Source organism: Drosophila ananassae, chromosome 3L, assembly GCF_017639315.1.
Source record: "Drosophila ananassae strain 14024-0371.13 chromosome 3L, ASM1763931v2, whole genome shotgun sequence".
Lineage (NCBI taxonomy): Eukaryota > Metazoa > Arthropoda > Insecta > Diptera > Drosophilidae > Drosophila > Drosophila ananassae.
The window spans coordinates 22,143,104-22,156,669 of NC_057929.1; the positions used below are offsets into that span (position 1 = coordinate 22,143,104).

General features: G+C 38.9%; 1 protein-coding gene across 5 annotated transcripts in view; it reads right to left on the bottom strand.

Moving 5' to 3' along the window:
* Nucleotides 1-13,566, bottom strand: part of LOC26514490 (rho GTPase-activating protein conundrum) — a 38,027-nt gene continuing 24,461 nt past the window's right edge. For all 5 annotated transcript variants that reach the window (XM_032455594.2, XM_044715936.1, XM_044715935.1 and 2 more), the window contains 6 exons: nt 12,831-13,001; nt 12,682-12,770; nt 12,343-12,615; nt 1,098-1,638; nt 517-1,035; nt 1-466 (listed from right to left, as the gene is read on the bottom strand). In XM_032455594.2, the coding sequence (XP_032311485.1) occupies nt 347-466; nt 517-1,035; nt 1,098-1,638; nt 12,343-12,615; nt 12,682-12,770; nt 12,831-13,001 (1,713 nt within the window). In that variant the 3' untranslated portion in view covers nt 1-346. The remainder of the gene's footprint in view (nt 467-516; nt 1,036-1,097; nt 1,639-12,342; nt 12,616-12,681; nt 12,771-12,830; nt 13,002-13,566) is intronic.

The following is a 13,566-nucleotide window of genomic DNA, read 5'->3' on the forward strand; positions in this document are numbered from 1 at the left end:
TTGAGTATGTGTGTATTTGTATATTTCGATTAAAAAGTCTGTTATAACTTTTTAAGGGAGAAAATTTTAAATTTAATTCATTACATGTTATTATAGTTGTTTATTCATGTATATATGCATGTAAATACCCTTGACTACCAAAATTTACTTATAAAAAGAAATAAAAACTGCTCCGACGCGACTATTATATTGAATGTACTACCTCCTCGTTGGAAATAATCTCGAACAAAGTCCTTGAAGACTTCATAATTGCTAAGAAAAAGCATGAATTTATCACAGAAAATAAAATAAATTGGAGCACCAATTACAAATACAATATTTATATAACTTGATATAATCCTCTATACTATACAACAGTGTGATGTACATGGTTTTTTGTTTTTGATTCCTCATTAATTAATGTTGAAATAGCTGTGTTTTCATTGGAATTTTCCATTACCTCCAGCTGGAAAAACTTTTTTTTTCGCTAAAAAAAAAAGGTTTAAGTAAAAGTTGTATCCTATATTAAATACATACCATTATTTTTTTTTTACTCTTTGATTCCGTTATTAAATTTTTCGGAACCTGAAAAAGTTTTTCGCCACGTGTAATCAAAACATTTGTCAAACGACAGCATATTGCAGCCATTTTCACTTGCTCTTCGATGCTGTTTTTGTCAATTGGATGAACATTTTGAGGTGGAAAAAAGGAAGGAGCTATTATCGTAGCTACGTTGTGTAAATTCATTTTGTTTTCATTTTGTAAATGGATTATATTGCTTAAAAATCTTAACAACGCTCGAAAAGTATTGCGATTCTCATGTGGTAACAATTGACATAAAAGTGAAAAAGCCTTTTTTTGATCCAACGATGATAGTTTGTGGCATTGATAAAATAATTGAACAAGTTCGTTAGTAAGTAAAGGCTGTGGAAGTTCCCTTAACCAACGCTTAAGAAGGGCGCTTAATTCATGAACTGTATAATTAGAAAAAAAAGTGTCCATATTTTCAAATTTTAGATAAAATATTGATTCTAGCTCATTATAAAGTGCTTCAGTCTGAAAAAAAATTAAGATTATAAAAGATGTTATTTGTGTTTATATAAGATTATAAACATTACCTTTTGCCTATTTCCAGCAATTCGAAGTATCCCTTCTTCTGTAGAGCCCCGAAGAGTTATTTCCGCCAGCAGATTTTCCAAAAAAAGTGGTACTAAGTTCGAATCGGTTCCAGTGATTTGCTGATCACGTCTAATGAGAGCACTTAATGATACACCAAAAAGATTTCCTTCTTCTTTACGACGACGCTTGTATGGTTTTCTTCTATCTAGAGATATTTTATTTCGATCAAATATGGTTGCTAACTCGAGCCAAATAATAGACTGTAAACGTTTAATTTCAATTTCACTTAATAAAACGATGTCTAAGTATTGTTTTTGTGAAGGACTTAAATCTTCTACTTCATCTGGACCACAGGTATCCCGGCAAATATTTTCAAAGCTTATAACATCACCTGTCATAAGTAAATTCTCTGGACACTCATTGTCTGATTTTGAAATCTGTTTATAATTTTTGTTTAATTTATTAATGCAATCGTCACTAGAATCGTCAGATGTATTATTTTCGCTGTTTACATTGCGCAACCTCTCTCCACGTGGCGCACTGCATAAAATGAAACATATAAATGGTATCGTGGTTAAATATTTTTCATAATAATTTTTACAAAGTATCTGTACACAGTAAGTATTTTTTTAAATTTTTTCGTTTTCTAAAAATATAAATAAACTGTAAATAACTCTATCTTTAAAAAAAATATAAATATTTAGATTATTTAACTACATGGCAACTAAGGGATGTGGTATACCTGATTTTATGTATAAAAGATGAATAGATACTATAAGTACTCAAAAGACGGGAGAGTTCAAAGGTGATAAATTCATTGCCGAAGAAATCGATCTTGATCCACAATGTTAGGGCTATAAGGACTAAGGTATCACCTTCACTTCAATGCGTTATTAAAAATTGAATGAAAAATAAAGAACTAGAAAGAAAAGCAAACTTCGGACGGAGCCGGAGAGTAAAGCATATCCGCTCAGCTAAGCCTTCAATAGGCGCGCTCTCATAGAAGGATTGCGATTTATTTTCCAAGTAGATTGAACTCTCCCGTCTTTTGAGTACTTATAGTATCTCTCCGCTCAGCTTGGTTTCGTCGATCAAGCTTGTTTATTTTTTCTGGTGCTGGTGAAGCTATTTAATCGAACTTTGGCATTTGATTGTGACATTGATAAGAAAAAATTATTGATTCGGGATAAAAAAAAAAAAAAAAAATAAAAAAAAAAAAAAAAAAAAAAAAAAAAAAAAAACTATTCCAAAAGATTTTTGAAAAAATATGAGATTCTATATTCCTAGTTATGAATTCATGAAGTAAGTAAGAATTAATTTATCACAATGCAATTATATGTTTAACTTATTTATACGATTTTCGCGCGGCTCCCGCTGCATACGTACAGCCCATAGCCCAAGTGTTGCACAGATATGGCGTTTAGAATAAAGGATTTTAGGTATCATTAGACATCATTGTAGTACGAACATAATACCCCAATCCGAAGATTTATAAAAAGTCATTACATTTCAATTAGATCCATTAGGATTTTTTCCATTTGCCTAACACCAATTTTGAAATTTATCCAAATCGGATTGAAGTCTAGATTGGGCACTAGAGAATCCATACTAAAGACAATGCTTAACGTCATCGCATACATTATTACAAGTGAATTAGTTAAGGCAAGGGCCAAATCGTTGTAAAAAAATGTAAAAAGTAAGGATCCCAGATGGCTTCCTTGGAGCTCACCAGATGTGACGCGGACTAAACGCGAGGGAACATCTTTGAAGAAGATTCGCTGAGTTCTTCCGGAAAAGTAGCTCGAAATCCAGATAAGGAGATCAGTTGGGAATCCCAACTGCCTCTATAATTTGCAGCGTCGCATTTTTCCTTTTTTTAAACAAAGAAATAATGTAAGATTCCTTCCCAATAAGCGAAAAGATCGAACTCTCCAGCGATAGATTGAAGAGTTTGAGGAGCGCTTTCACGTCGCCTCGGCGCAGTTCTGTACTGTGTAAAGATATCGGTCATTGCCTGATCAGTGTTCGCATATAAGTTTTCCAATGTAAGCAAAGGGCGAAAAGATACATAGTTGCGCTTAAGGTTTAAAAAGTTTTAAAATTGTTTTATAAAACTTAATCCGCCAGCGGTGAATATAACTCCTACAACATTCGGCGTTATGCACGGTGAAACAAGACCGAGCTACTAACTAGTTTTACAGTTATTTATTGTTTATTTAAGTCTATTCTTGATGTTCGGTAAATATGTATACCAATGCAGATTTGTTCAAGCGATTTGTTTGTGGACGGATCTTTCCACGAAACGCAAGAGCCAAAAAATATATATTTCGGGAAATGGTGGTCGTTTTCCTCTGTCATTTTGTATTTCACCACGCGCAGCGAGTCGCAATGATCTTCTTTCACGTCTGTTCATTTCTGAGGGCTGCTCTTGATTGCCCTCCTTCTCCTCTTCCTCCTATCCATCATTGCGCCACGCTCAGCAGGGCTTCACTCTCCTTCTCTACCACGCTCTTATTCAAAAAGCTTCTCTCTTCATTCTCTCTTCATTTGCAATGCCCATTTAATTCCTCTTAGACTATACACTTAACTTATAATTAATCAGTGAATAGTATTTTAAATTAAATCCTACTTATCTCCGACATATTCAATGTGACATAAATGTCACTTCTCTCTCTTCATTTGCAATGTCCATTTAATTCCTCTTAGACTATACACTTAACTTATAATTAATCAGTAAATAGTATTTTAAATTAAATCCAACTTATCTCCGATATATTCAATGTGACATAAAATTTATATAATTCAATGTTTATATCTTCACATTCCAGTAGATCGCACCAATCAACTTACAAAATTAATTTATTTAGTTTCATAAAGTCAGCCTTACGGAAGAAACTAACTTTATGAGATTTAAGTGGAGACTTAAGGGGGTATATACAGTTAGAAGGTCGCAAAAGGTATTTTTCAAAAATTATTTTCAAACAATCTATTTGGTTTATTGATTTGAAACATGGCAGGTATATTGTGACATTATGGCCGTTTCTGAGAAATATTGCTAATCGACTTTAAAAAACCACGTTTCGAGAAAAACGCGTTTTAAGTTTTGAAACTACTTCAAGATCCTTTGGCGCGTCTACACTAATGTGTCTATAACTTCGAAAATATTCGTCGGCTTTGTATAAGCTCAGAACAAGAGAAGTTTAAAAAAAAAAAACGATTGTTTTTAAATTCTTATTGTATATAACCCCTTAAGGTCAATTAAAGTATTGGCTTCGATTAAAACAATATAACAAACACAAATCAACAAATACAAACAAATAATTTCGTTGGGGAGGATAAGGATCCTTTAATTCGGAAGCCGAATTTTTTACAGTTCCTGCTCTTGGGGTAGCAAGGGAAATAAGTGGCTGCATCATTGCAGGTGGATCAGGCTGTCACGCGATGTCTGGGGCTGCAACATCCCTAGTAGCGAATTTGTTTTGCTTAAGAGACTCTTTCAAAAGCTGAAGGCTGTTATTAAGTGTCCAGCGCACTGGGTAGATCGTAAATTTGTTTGGAAACCAACGATCAATTATTTAAACCCACTCTTGGTCTGTCGCATAAAGGATCGCATTTCATCCTGAAGAGTCCGATATCCACTGCTATAAGATCATCTATAAATTCTGCTATCAGCCGCTAGTGTGCACGCGGCCTAAGAAACTAGTTCGCACAGAAAACAGACAGATTTACAGACAGAAGGATGGACATGCTAATATCGACTTAAGAGGTGATCCTGATCAAAAATATATATACTTTATAGGGTCGGAGATGTCTCCTTCACTGCATTGCACACTTTTGACAAAAATTAGAATACCCTCTGCAAGGGTATAAAAAACATGTGGTTTGTGGTTTGTGCAGGTTTTTACAGATTACTATTAATCTATTACTATTAATTAATATATGTATTTACTTTCACCAATTATATAGCAATTGCACAATAAGACAGTGGGTCACATATTACATATTTATTTACAAATTAATCCGTTTTTTAACCCATTCGACCCCGAAGTTGCCTGTGAGCAATTTCAAAAGTTTAACGGCTATCGGTAGTCGGTGCTTTTGTTTTTGTCTGCTTATTCTTCGAGATAACGGTGCCTTGATGTGTATACTTATAATGTAAGCAAAAAAATTCTAGTTTGCGCATCATTTGACGAAATTATTTGTTTGTATTTGTTGATTTGTGTTTGTTGTATTGTGGGGTATATTGAAAAAAAAGTGATTTACTTTTAAATTACGCATTAAAAGTTGAAGAATGTGAGTGAAATTTGTTAATAAATGAATTCTTTAATGCATGTTGTAGTTCAATCTAATTGATTTATATTAAAAAACAGCTGAGGAATTTTAAGTTCAAAGTAATAAAGTTGCTTGTGAGCAACCTTGGGCCATTGCACCACCAAAATATGAGACCAAAAGAAAAAGGTTTATCAAATGATGATATTGAGAGAATTGTCAACTTCGATTGGGATGTCTCCAGTGACGAAGAAAGTGGTGATGAAATGGAAGACATCTCTGGAGACAGGGACAGAGATAGAGACAGGGATAGGGAGAGGCGAGGTGGGAGGGGGCCGGGGGATGCCGGAGTCGTCAACAATCTCGGCAAGGACGTGCGCGGCAAGAAGCACGACGTCAAGATCAACATCATATCCGACAGGGGCACTGGCCACGCCCACCCGCACCGCAAGCTGGGCGGCGGTGCCAGCGGCAGCGCCAGCAGCAACCGTAGCCGCCAGGTCCAGGGTCCGGGTGGTCAGGGGTCAAGTCCGGGGCATCGCAGCTCCCTGAAACTGACCGCCGAGTGCCTCTCGAACGTCACGTCCTCCACCTACTGCAACGGGAATGGGAGCGGAAACGGAACCAGCATCGCCATCCCGGACGACAGCAGCACCAGCAACTACGGGGACGGGGAGGAGAGCTCCGTGGTGAGCAGCATGATGGTGCCGCCGCAGCGGTGGCCTCCGGGCGGCGTCGCCCTCCTGCGCCACAAGGACGTCTCGTTCAGCGAGTGCAGCAGCAGCACCTTCTCCTCCAGCACTTTGGAACGGGACCTGGAGATCATGGACCAGCTGAGCGGGAACGGAGCATGGACATCCAGGAGATGTTGCAACGGGATCGGGAGAGGGAGCGGGAACGGGAACGGGAGAAGGGGGGTCGTGGGCGGCAGCTGCGGACATCGAGAAGCTATATGCCCAGCGGTCGCCCAAGGGGGGCGGCAAAGGGGGCGTGGCCAGGGGCGGCAGCGGTGAGGGCGGCCTGGCCCTGGTCCTGCCTGGCAGCGATCCCCTCAGCAGCCTCTCTCCGTCCCAGTCCCAGTCCCTGGCCACGGAGTACAGCCTCTGCTCCACTCTGGAGACTAGCGGAGGGTCAGTGGCGCCGCCGTCGGACGAGATCCTTCCTAAGGCGTCCCAGATCCGGCAGAACATCGAGGAGGTGGACGACGAGGAGGTCGTACCGCCGGACTTCTACGACAGCTATAACAGGAACCCCAATGTCAAAATGTATTAAATGTAAAGTACACCTATGCTGTAACAACAATAAAAACTGTTTTATGTCTTACCATACTTAAAAATTGAAAATAAACAAAAATAACCATCAACTAAAAATGTATTCTTTAATATACACTATGGCCCAACGTTGCTCACAAGCAACATCCGGTAGCGCCCAAACTAGTGGGGGTGGGGAGTTCAAACTTTACTCAAATACTGCTTGGCCCAATACAAACAGAATACAACAACAAAAAATTTTTTTTTCGACAGGGAAAAAGTTGGGGTTAAATCGGATTTTTTTTAAAGTATCCAAGCAACGGAAAGAGGCGGAGAGAGCGGAAATAAAACCGAATGTCTGACCCCACAAAACGGAAGCGATGCTAGTCATCAGCCGCAAGGTGCTGGAGAGCAGGTAGAGATCGGGGAAATGAACATCACCTCCAAATGGCTTTTTCGCTCTCTTTCGAAAGCACCAGAATTATATCCAAGATAAAAACATGGCCATAACAGGAAAAGATTCCTAAGTTGGCATTGCCTTTGTGTAAATCTTGTACGACGCGCTCAACTGGATAGAGGCAATGAAAAGTAATCCAAACTAATGAAGAGACGTTAATGACGATAATTAAATGTCGCACAAGCGAAACGGTCTGGGATTAAGGAATTTCTCCTATTTTTAAGAGGATGGTACTTTTTTCCCTAAAACGTAAAGAACTAAATGGTGTAGTCCTTCGCCCATACTCTCGCTATTGCATGTCGACTCTAAACTTATCGCTTTAAATAAAAATAGCTATTAAATAAAAACCAGGACGGCTATAGTAGAGTTTTAAGCTTATCGATACCCGGTAATATGTACAACTCTTTCAAAATAGTTTTTTTAACTTACGCTACAGAAATATGTTATTTTTGGGTGCGGTAGGTAGCGTGGAAAAACTTTTTTTACCTCACATAGAAAAGATTTATTACAATGTCAAAGACTTTTCAAGCCCTTAAAAAATTACTGCGTCCGAAACTCGGTTTTTTTTACTTAAATGTAGTGTAACTCTTTTGAACAGCTTCGTAATCCGCATACGCATAACTTACTTATAGACGGTTGCTTCGCAAAACAATAAAAGAATAAATGACAGAAGCCATATGCAATACGCTGACTTTCATAAATATCCTTATATGTGTTCTTACCATGCTCCTATGTTCTTACAATACGGGAAAAGACAAAAAAAAACAAATTTATTTGTATTCAATGTCAGTAAATGTTTATCTGATCAACCATTTTTAAGAACGCATCAAGGACAAATGTATCTACACGATCTCCACACACCCAGCCATTATCCCGCAGTTCTCATCCCGCACACCTCCCCTCATCGTGGCGTCAGCAGGCCATGCCTAGAAAAATATTAGTCAGGCCAATAGGTTTCGACTACAACTCCGGGACCTACCGTTACCTGCGCGAGTCCAAGTTCGCCGATAATTGCAGCATAACGCTTCACGAACGCTTTCGGACATTTGATGTCGGCGATCCCTCAAAAGGATTACAACATAAACACACAAAAAAACAAGAAAGGAAAGCTAACTTCGGGCGGATCCGAAGTTGATATACCCTTGCAGTTAGTGTTGTGCCATTTCCGATCGTTCAGTTATATGGCGGCTATTGGATATAGTTGGCCGATCCCTATGAAACTTGGCAAATCAGAATGGAATCTGTACCAAGTCCCATCTTTCTAACTTAAAAAACACCAAAGTTATGTTTTCGTTCTATGACAGCTATAGGGTATAGTCGGCCGATCCTTATGAAATTTCCTTGTACATAAGATATTTTGGTCAAATATAACATGTGTGGAAAGTCCCTCTGCAAGGGTATAAAAATCATGGGATCCGAAGGAGTCTTCATACCACAGATCCTCATGGATGTGCAAATAGACAGTTTACACATCGCCCTCCAAAAGTTGATCAGAAACTTTGCATAGGATTGCATTTAAACAACGCCTGAATCGGACGGTTCAATGAGGTTTATAAAGTGTTTGTTATGTACGGATCATTAAATTCTTTTTGCTTTATATCCATTGCTTTATAAAACATGGTGGATATATGGTCGGTAAATTTAAGTTTAAAATCTAATAGGACATCCAGATCATTAACCCGAGTTAATCGTTCTAAGACGTTCCCATGGAGAAAGTACATAGCCTAGTGAGGACTAGATCGATAAAATGACATGAGCTTACTTCCATTAAACTTTAGGTTATTTGCAAAAACCCAAATTATTTGCTTGAAAGTTATCCAAATTGGAGTTAAGTCTACATTGGGCGCTAGTGAATCAATACTGAAGGCATCATCAGCGTACATAAGTATAAGTGAATTAGTTCAGGCAAGGGGAAATTCGTAAATAAACAGTGTAAAAAGAAAGGGTCCAACATGACTTCTTTGGGGCACCCCAGATGTGACGCGAACAGTTCGTACAATTGATTTGATTGCTCTGCTTACTGATTCAAACTGATTGTTGCGTACCGGTTTGATGATTGGAAATGATTGTACAGAAGAAGACGATTGAGTCCGACGATGCAAACGAAAGCTCAGACATCGATCAAGTTGCGTTTGATTTGATTGTGAGTGAAACTATTAGATCGAGAATTGCCCTGCGAATATGTGTTTGTGTGTGTAGTTTGTATGTACAAATTTGTATGTTGTAACGCAAAAAAGTTGTGATGCGTAAAATTAACTTAAAAATCACTTCATTTATTTCTTCAGTTTTAATTCTTAAAATTAAAATTCGATTATTCCACCCGAAACGAACCACCCGGTATAAACAAACGGTATGAGCGTGATCGATCTGAATGCAAGCAGCATTCTCAATCGTTCTTTGCTGCTCACACAAAGCGTTCGATCAAAGAAAATCAATACGAAACAGGCACGAGTGATTGGAAATAAATGTTCACTTTGAACACGCTTGCTTACGATCAATTCATGTATGTTGAAGGAAAATTTTGCGACACAAAAAAACCGAGTCAATGATCGGGTATGATTGAAATAATTGTGATCGTTGCAGCTCTCTGATGAGAAACGATAACCGCCTCTAGGTTCGCAGAATATGTGGTTAGTCGAGACTTCACACACACAATAACGCAGGATCCATCCGTAGCAAACTCAGTGCCGCCGAGACCAGCGACCGCTACACAGCAGTTGGAACGACGAAGCTGAAGTTGACTTTCCAGCCGCGATGAGATAAAGTAAACTTGTGAACCAGAGTCCAATAACACTCTGCAATGCAGAAAGGCACCTGATCGACCACGGATGAGGATATTGGCTGTTGGCAGAAGTACTTCAGTATGGCGATCCTGAGTCAAGACGGTGTTGATTGACTGGGAAAGTGGGGTAGCAACGGCAACACCAGCGGTGGAATCCAAGCCTCGTACTGGTGGGGAATTATTAGGGCTGGACAGCTGCCCGCAATGATTAGCAAGGCATGATGTCGGTGATTGCACGTTGGGCAACGGACAGCTCCGCGTGGAACATCCGCGTGCAAAATGACCATCCTCCAAACATACAAAAGAGCGAGTCAGCCGTCGCACTTCGTCGTATCGTTAATAAATTGGCAAGGCAATGAAGCTTGGACAAGTAGGAACAACGTGCGCCAATTCAGCAAAAAGGGCGCATAGAGCTAGACGGGCGTTAATAATCATGCACGAAGATCGGTTATTCGAAGATCTACCTCGGCCCACTTGGTTAGCTGTTGGAAACGTAGGCAAAGAAAAGTCGACGCATTAAAGAGCCCGGCACCTTTGCTCCAAGAATCGTGCCATGGACTCCCAAGACGGAAGGCTGTCATTGTTTCTGGCGAGAGTGTCCCTGTACCAAGTCCCATCTTTCTAACTTAAAAAACAGCAGAGTTATGCCAATTCCGATTGTTCAATAACTGAACAATAACTGCCATATAAATGGCAGCTATAGGATATAGTCGGCCGATCCTTATGAAATTTGGCAAATCAGATTATTTTGTCCAAAATCTGTACCAAGTCCCATCTTTCTAACTTAAAAAACACCAAAGTTATGCCTATTCCGATCGTTCTATGACAGCTATAGGATATAGTCGGCCGATCCTTATGAAATTTTGCACATAAGATATTTTGGTCAAATATAACATTTGTGCTAAGTCCCAATCCCCTAACTTAAAATACACCAAAGTTATGGCATTTTCGATCAATCAGTTATGTATATGGCAGCTATAGGATATAGTCGACCGTTCCCGGCCGTTCCGACTCTCAGTTCAACTCGATAGTTCTAAAACTGAGAGACTAGTTTGCGTAGAAACCGACAGACAGACGGACAGACAGACAGACGGACCGACAGACAAGCTTATATCGACTCAGGTGATCAGGTATACTTTATAGGGTCGGAGATGTCTCTTTCACTGCGTTGCACTTTTGACCAAAATTATAATACCCTCTGCAAGGGTATAAAAAGGGCGTATACATCCGGCCAGTCTGCATAGCCGCCGATGAATGTTGGCATCAGTAACGGTGGCAAGGAGGGGGCTGGCTTTTAAGACATTGGTGAGACACCGGCACCATCTAATATTGAGCTAATTCCGCGCAATATAACAAAATAGCGGCCCGTCAATAACAACTCCAAAATATACAAGAAGAAGAACAGCTTTGGCGCAGAAGCTCATCCAAAGCTCACAAAAGCGCATACGCTACAAATGACAACAAAGTGTATGCGAATCTGGGAAACAAAAGAGAAGGTTAAATGCCGCTGCAGCTAAAAAAAACAAGAAAGGAAAGCTAACTTCGGGCGGAGCCGAAGTTTATATACCCTTGCAGTTCAGTCGCAGTCCGATAGGTGGCGCCACGCATCTATATTATTAGATATACAGCGGATCGTATATAGTCGGCCGATCCTTATTTGGCATATCGAATTATTTTGACCAAAGAAGCATACATTGAAAATCCCATCCTTCTAACTTGAAAAACAACGAAGTTATGCCATTTCCGATCAATCAGTTATATGGCAGCTATAGGATATAGTCGACCGATCTTTATGAAATTTGGCAGATCGTATAAGTTGGACCAAATAAGAATCCATAGAAAGTCCCAACCTTCTAACTTGAAAAACAACGAAGTTGTGCCATTTCCGATCAATCAGTTATATGGCAGCTATAGGATATAGTCGACCGATCCCGGCCGTTCCGACTTATGTACTACCTGCAAAGGAAAGAAGGGTGTGTGCAAAGTTTCAACTCGATAGCTTTAAAACTGAGAGACTAGTTTGCGTAGAAACAGACAGACAGACGGACAGACAGACAGACGGACAGACAGACAGACAGACAGACGGACAGACGGACAGACGGACAGACGGACATGCTTATATCGACTCAGGAGGTGATCCTGAGCAAGAATATATATATTTTATAGGGTCGGAGATGTCTCCATCACTGCGTTGCACACTTTTGACCAAAATTATAATACCCTCTGCAAGGGTATAATTATCAATATTCTAATTGGCTTATCTGTTGGTTGCTTAGCCCAACAGCATGTTTTTCAGAAAAGTTTCACATTCTTAATTTTACCGCTTGTAGATTAGATTGTTCATTAAAAAGCTTGGTAAAAGTAAACACTCTTACTAACAGTTAATTAAGATTTACAAATGTTGATTGTTTCATAAAAACAACTGCGAAAAATCTGAATTTTTTTTATATGCTTTTATGTTTTTTTGACATTTTTTTTTTACTCACCCGACTGAACATGCTGGATCTGAACCTGACCGTCCTCGTGCCAAATTTATTGTTCCAATTCTTGAATACCCAACTAGCTCAACCCCATGCGTTGAATGTAATGGTATATCACAACGCATATTTGAGCCGCGAAATATATCTGGAGATAAACCACTTTTAATAGGGGCGCTAGGTGTCCGGCGTACTTTCTGTTTCAAGTGTTTTTTTTGTGAATGCTGAGTAGCTTTGGTGTTACTCTCGCCATTTTCTTCAAAGATGCGCACAAAGTTTGGTCTATATAAATTATGAGACGGCTGAGGTAGGTTTTCATTATAACTTTAGTTTAATAATACAACTCACATAGAGGAGGTTCCCCAAACATCATCAACTTGAATGGAATCCAACGAGTCTGGGGTAGCACTTCGAGAGCGTGTTCCTGTACTAGATTCCTATAAAATTAGTTGGAATTAGAAATTATATCTTTCGATATGCAAGAATTTAATCTTTACGTCGAAGTCTCTAAATACATCTCTGATATCAGGCTTACGCTTTGACCGGATCTTTGTGCGCCCTCGAACAGTATGATTTAGTATAATAACGCGTTTTCTGATGGCTTCGGCGTGAGGCTTTGATAATGTCTTCAGAACAGGCTCAAGCTCAGTTGTGTGAAGCTCTAAACCCTAAAAGTTAAATGATAGGAATTCTTTTAATTTAAAATGAATAAAAAAATTACATTTTAAAAAGTTTTTTGATGGAAACAATATTGTGTAACAATAAATTATTGTTTTCATATAGGGGGATTGGGTGAGGAATTTATGATAAATCAATGAAGATACATAGTAAATTAAGTAATAAGTTTACTGGACTCGTTGACTTCTCAATATGAAAAAAGTTGTTTGTATGAATTTCATATCTTATGGCATTTCCGATCGTTCATTTATTTGGAACGACTGATCCTTATGAAATTTTGTAAAACGAATAAGTTAGCCGACAAAGTCTCTGAATTTTATTTTTCTGCTTTTATCTTTAAACACATGAAAATTATGATATTTACGAGCGAAAAGTTATATGGCAGCCATGGATGAATGTGTAAAGGCTTGTTTAGGATGGATTGCTTATGCGATTTTGAAGCGAATGGCTCTACAACGGTCGTGAAGAAATGGGCTTAAGGACTGTTAGTGGCGCTCTTCCTCAGCAAGAGGAATGGGTGGAGAAATTGGGTGGAGTTATAACCGTGTAAACTCT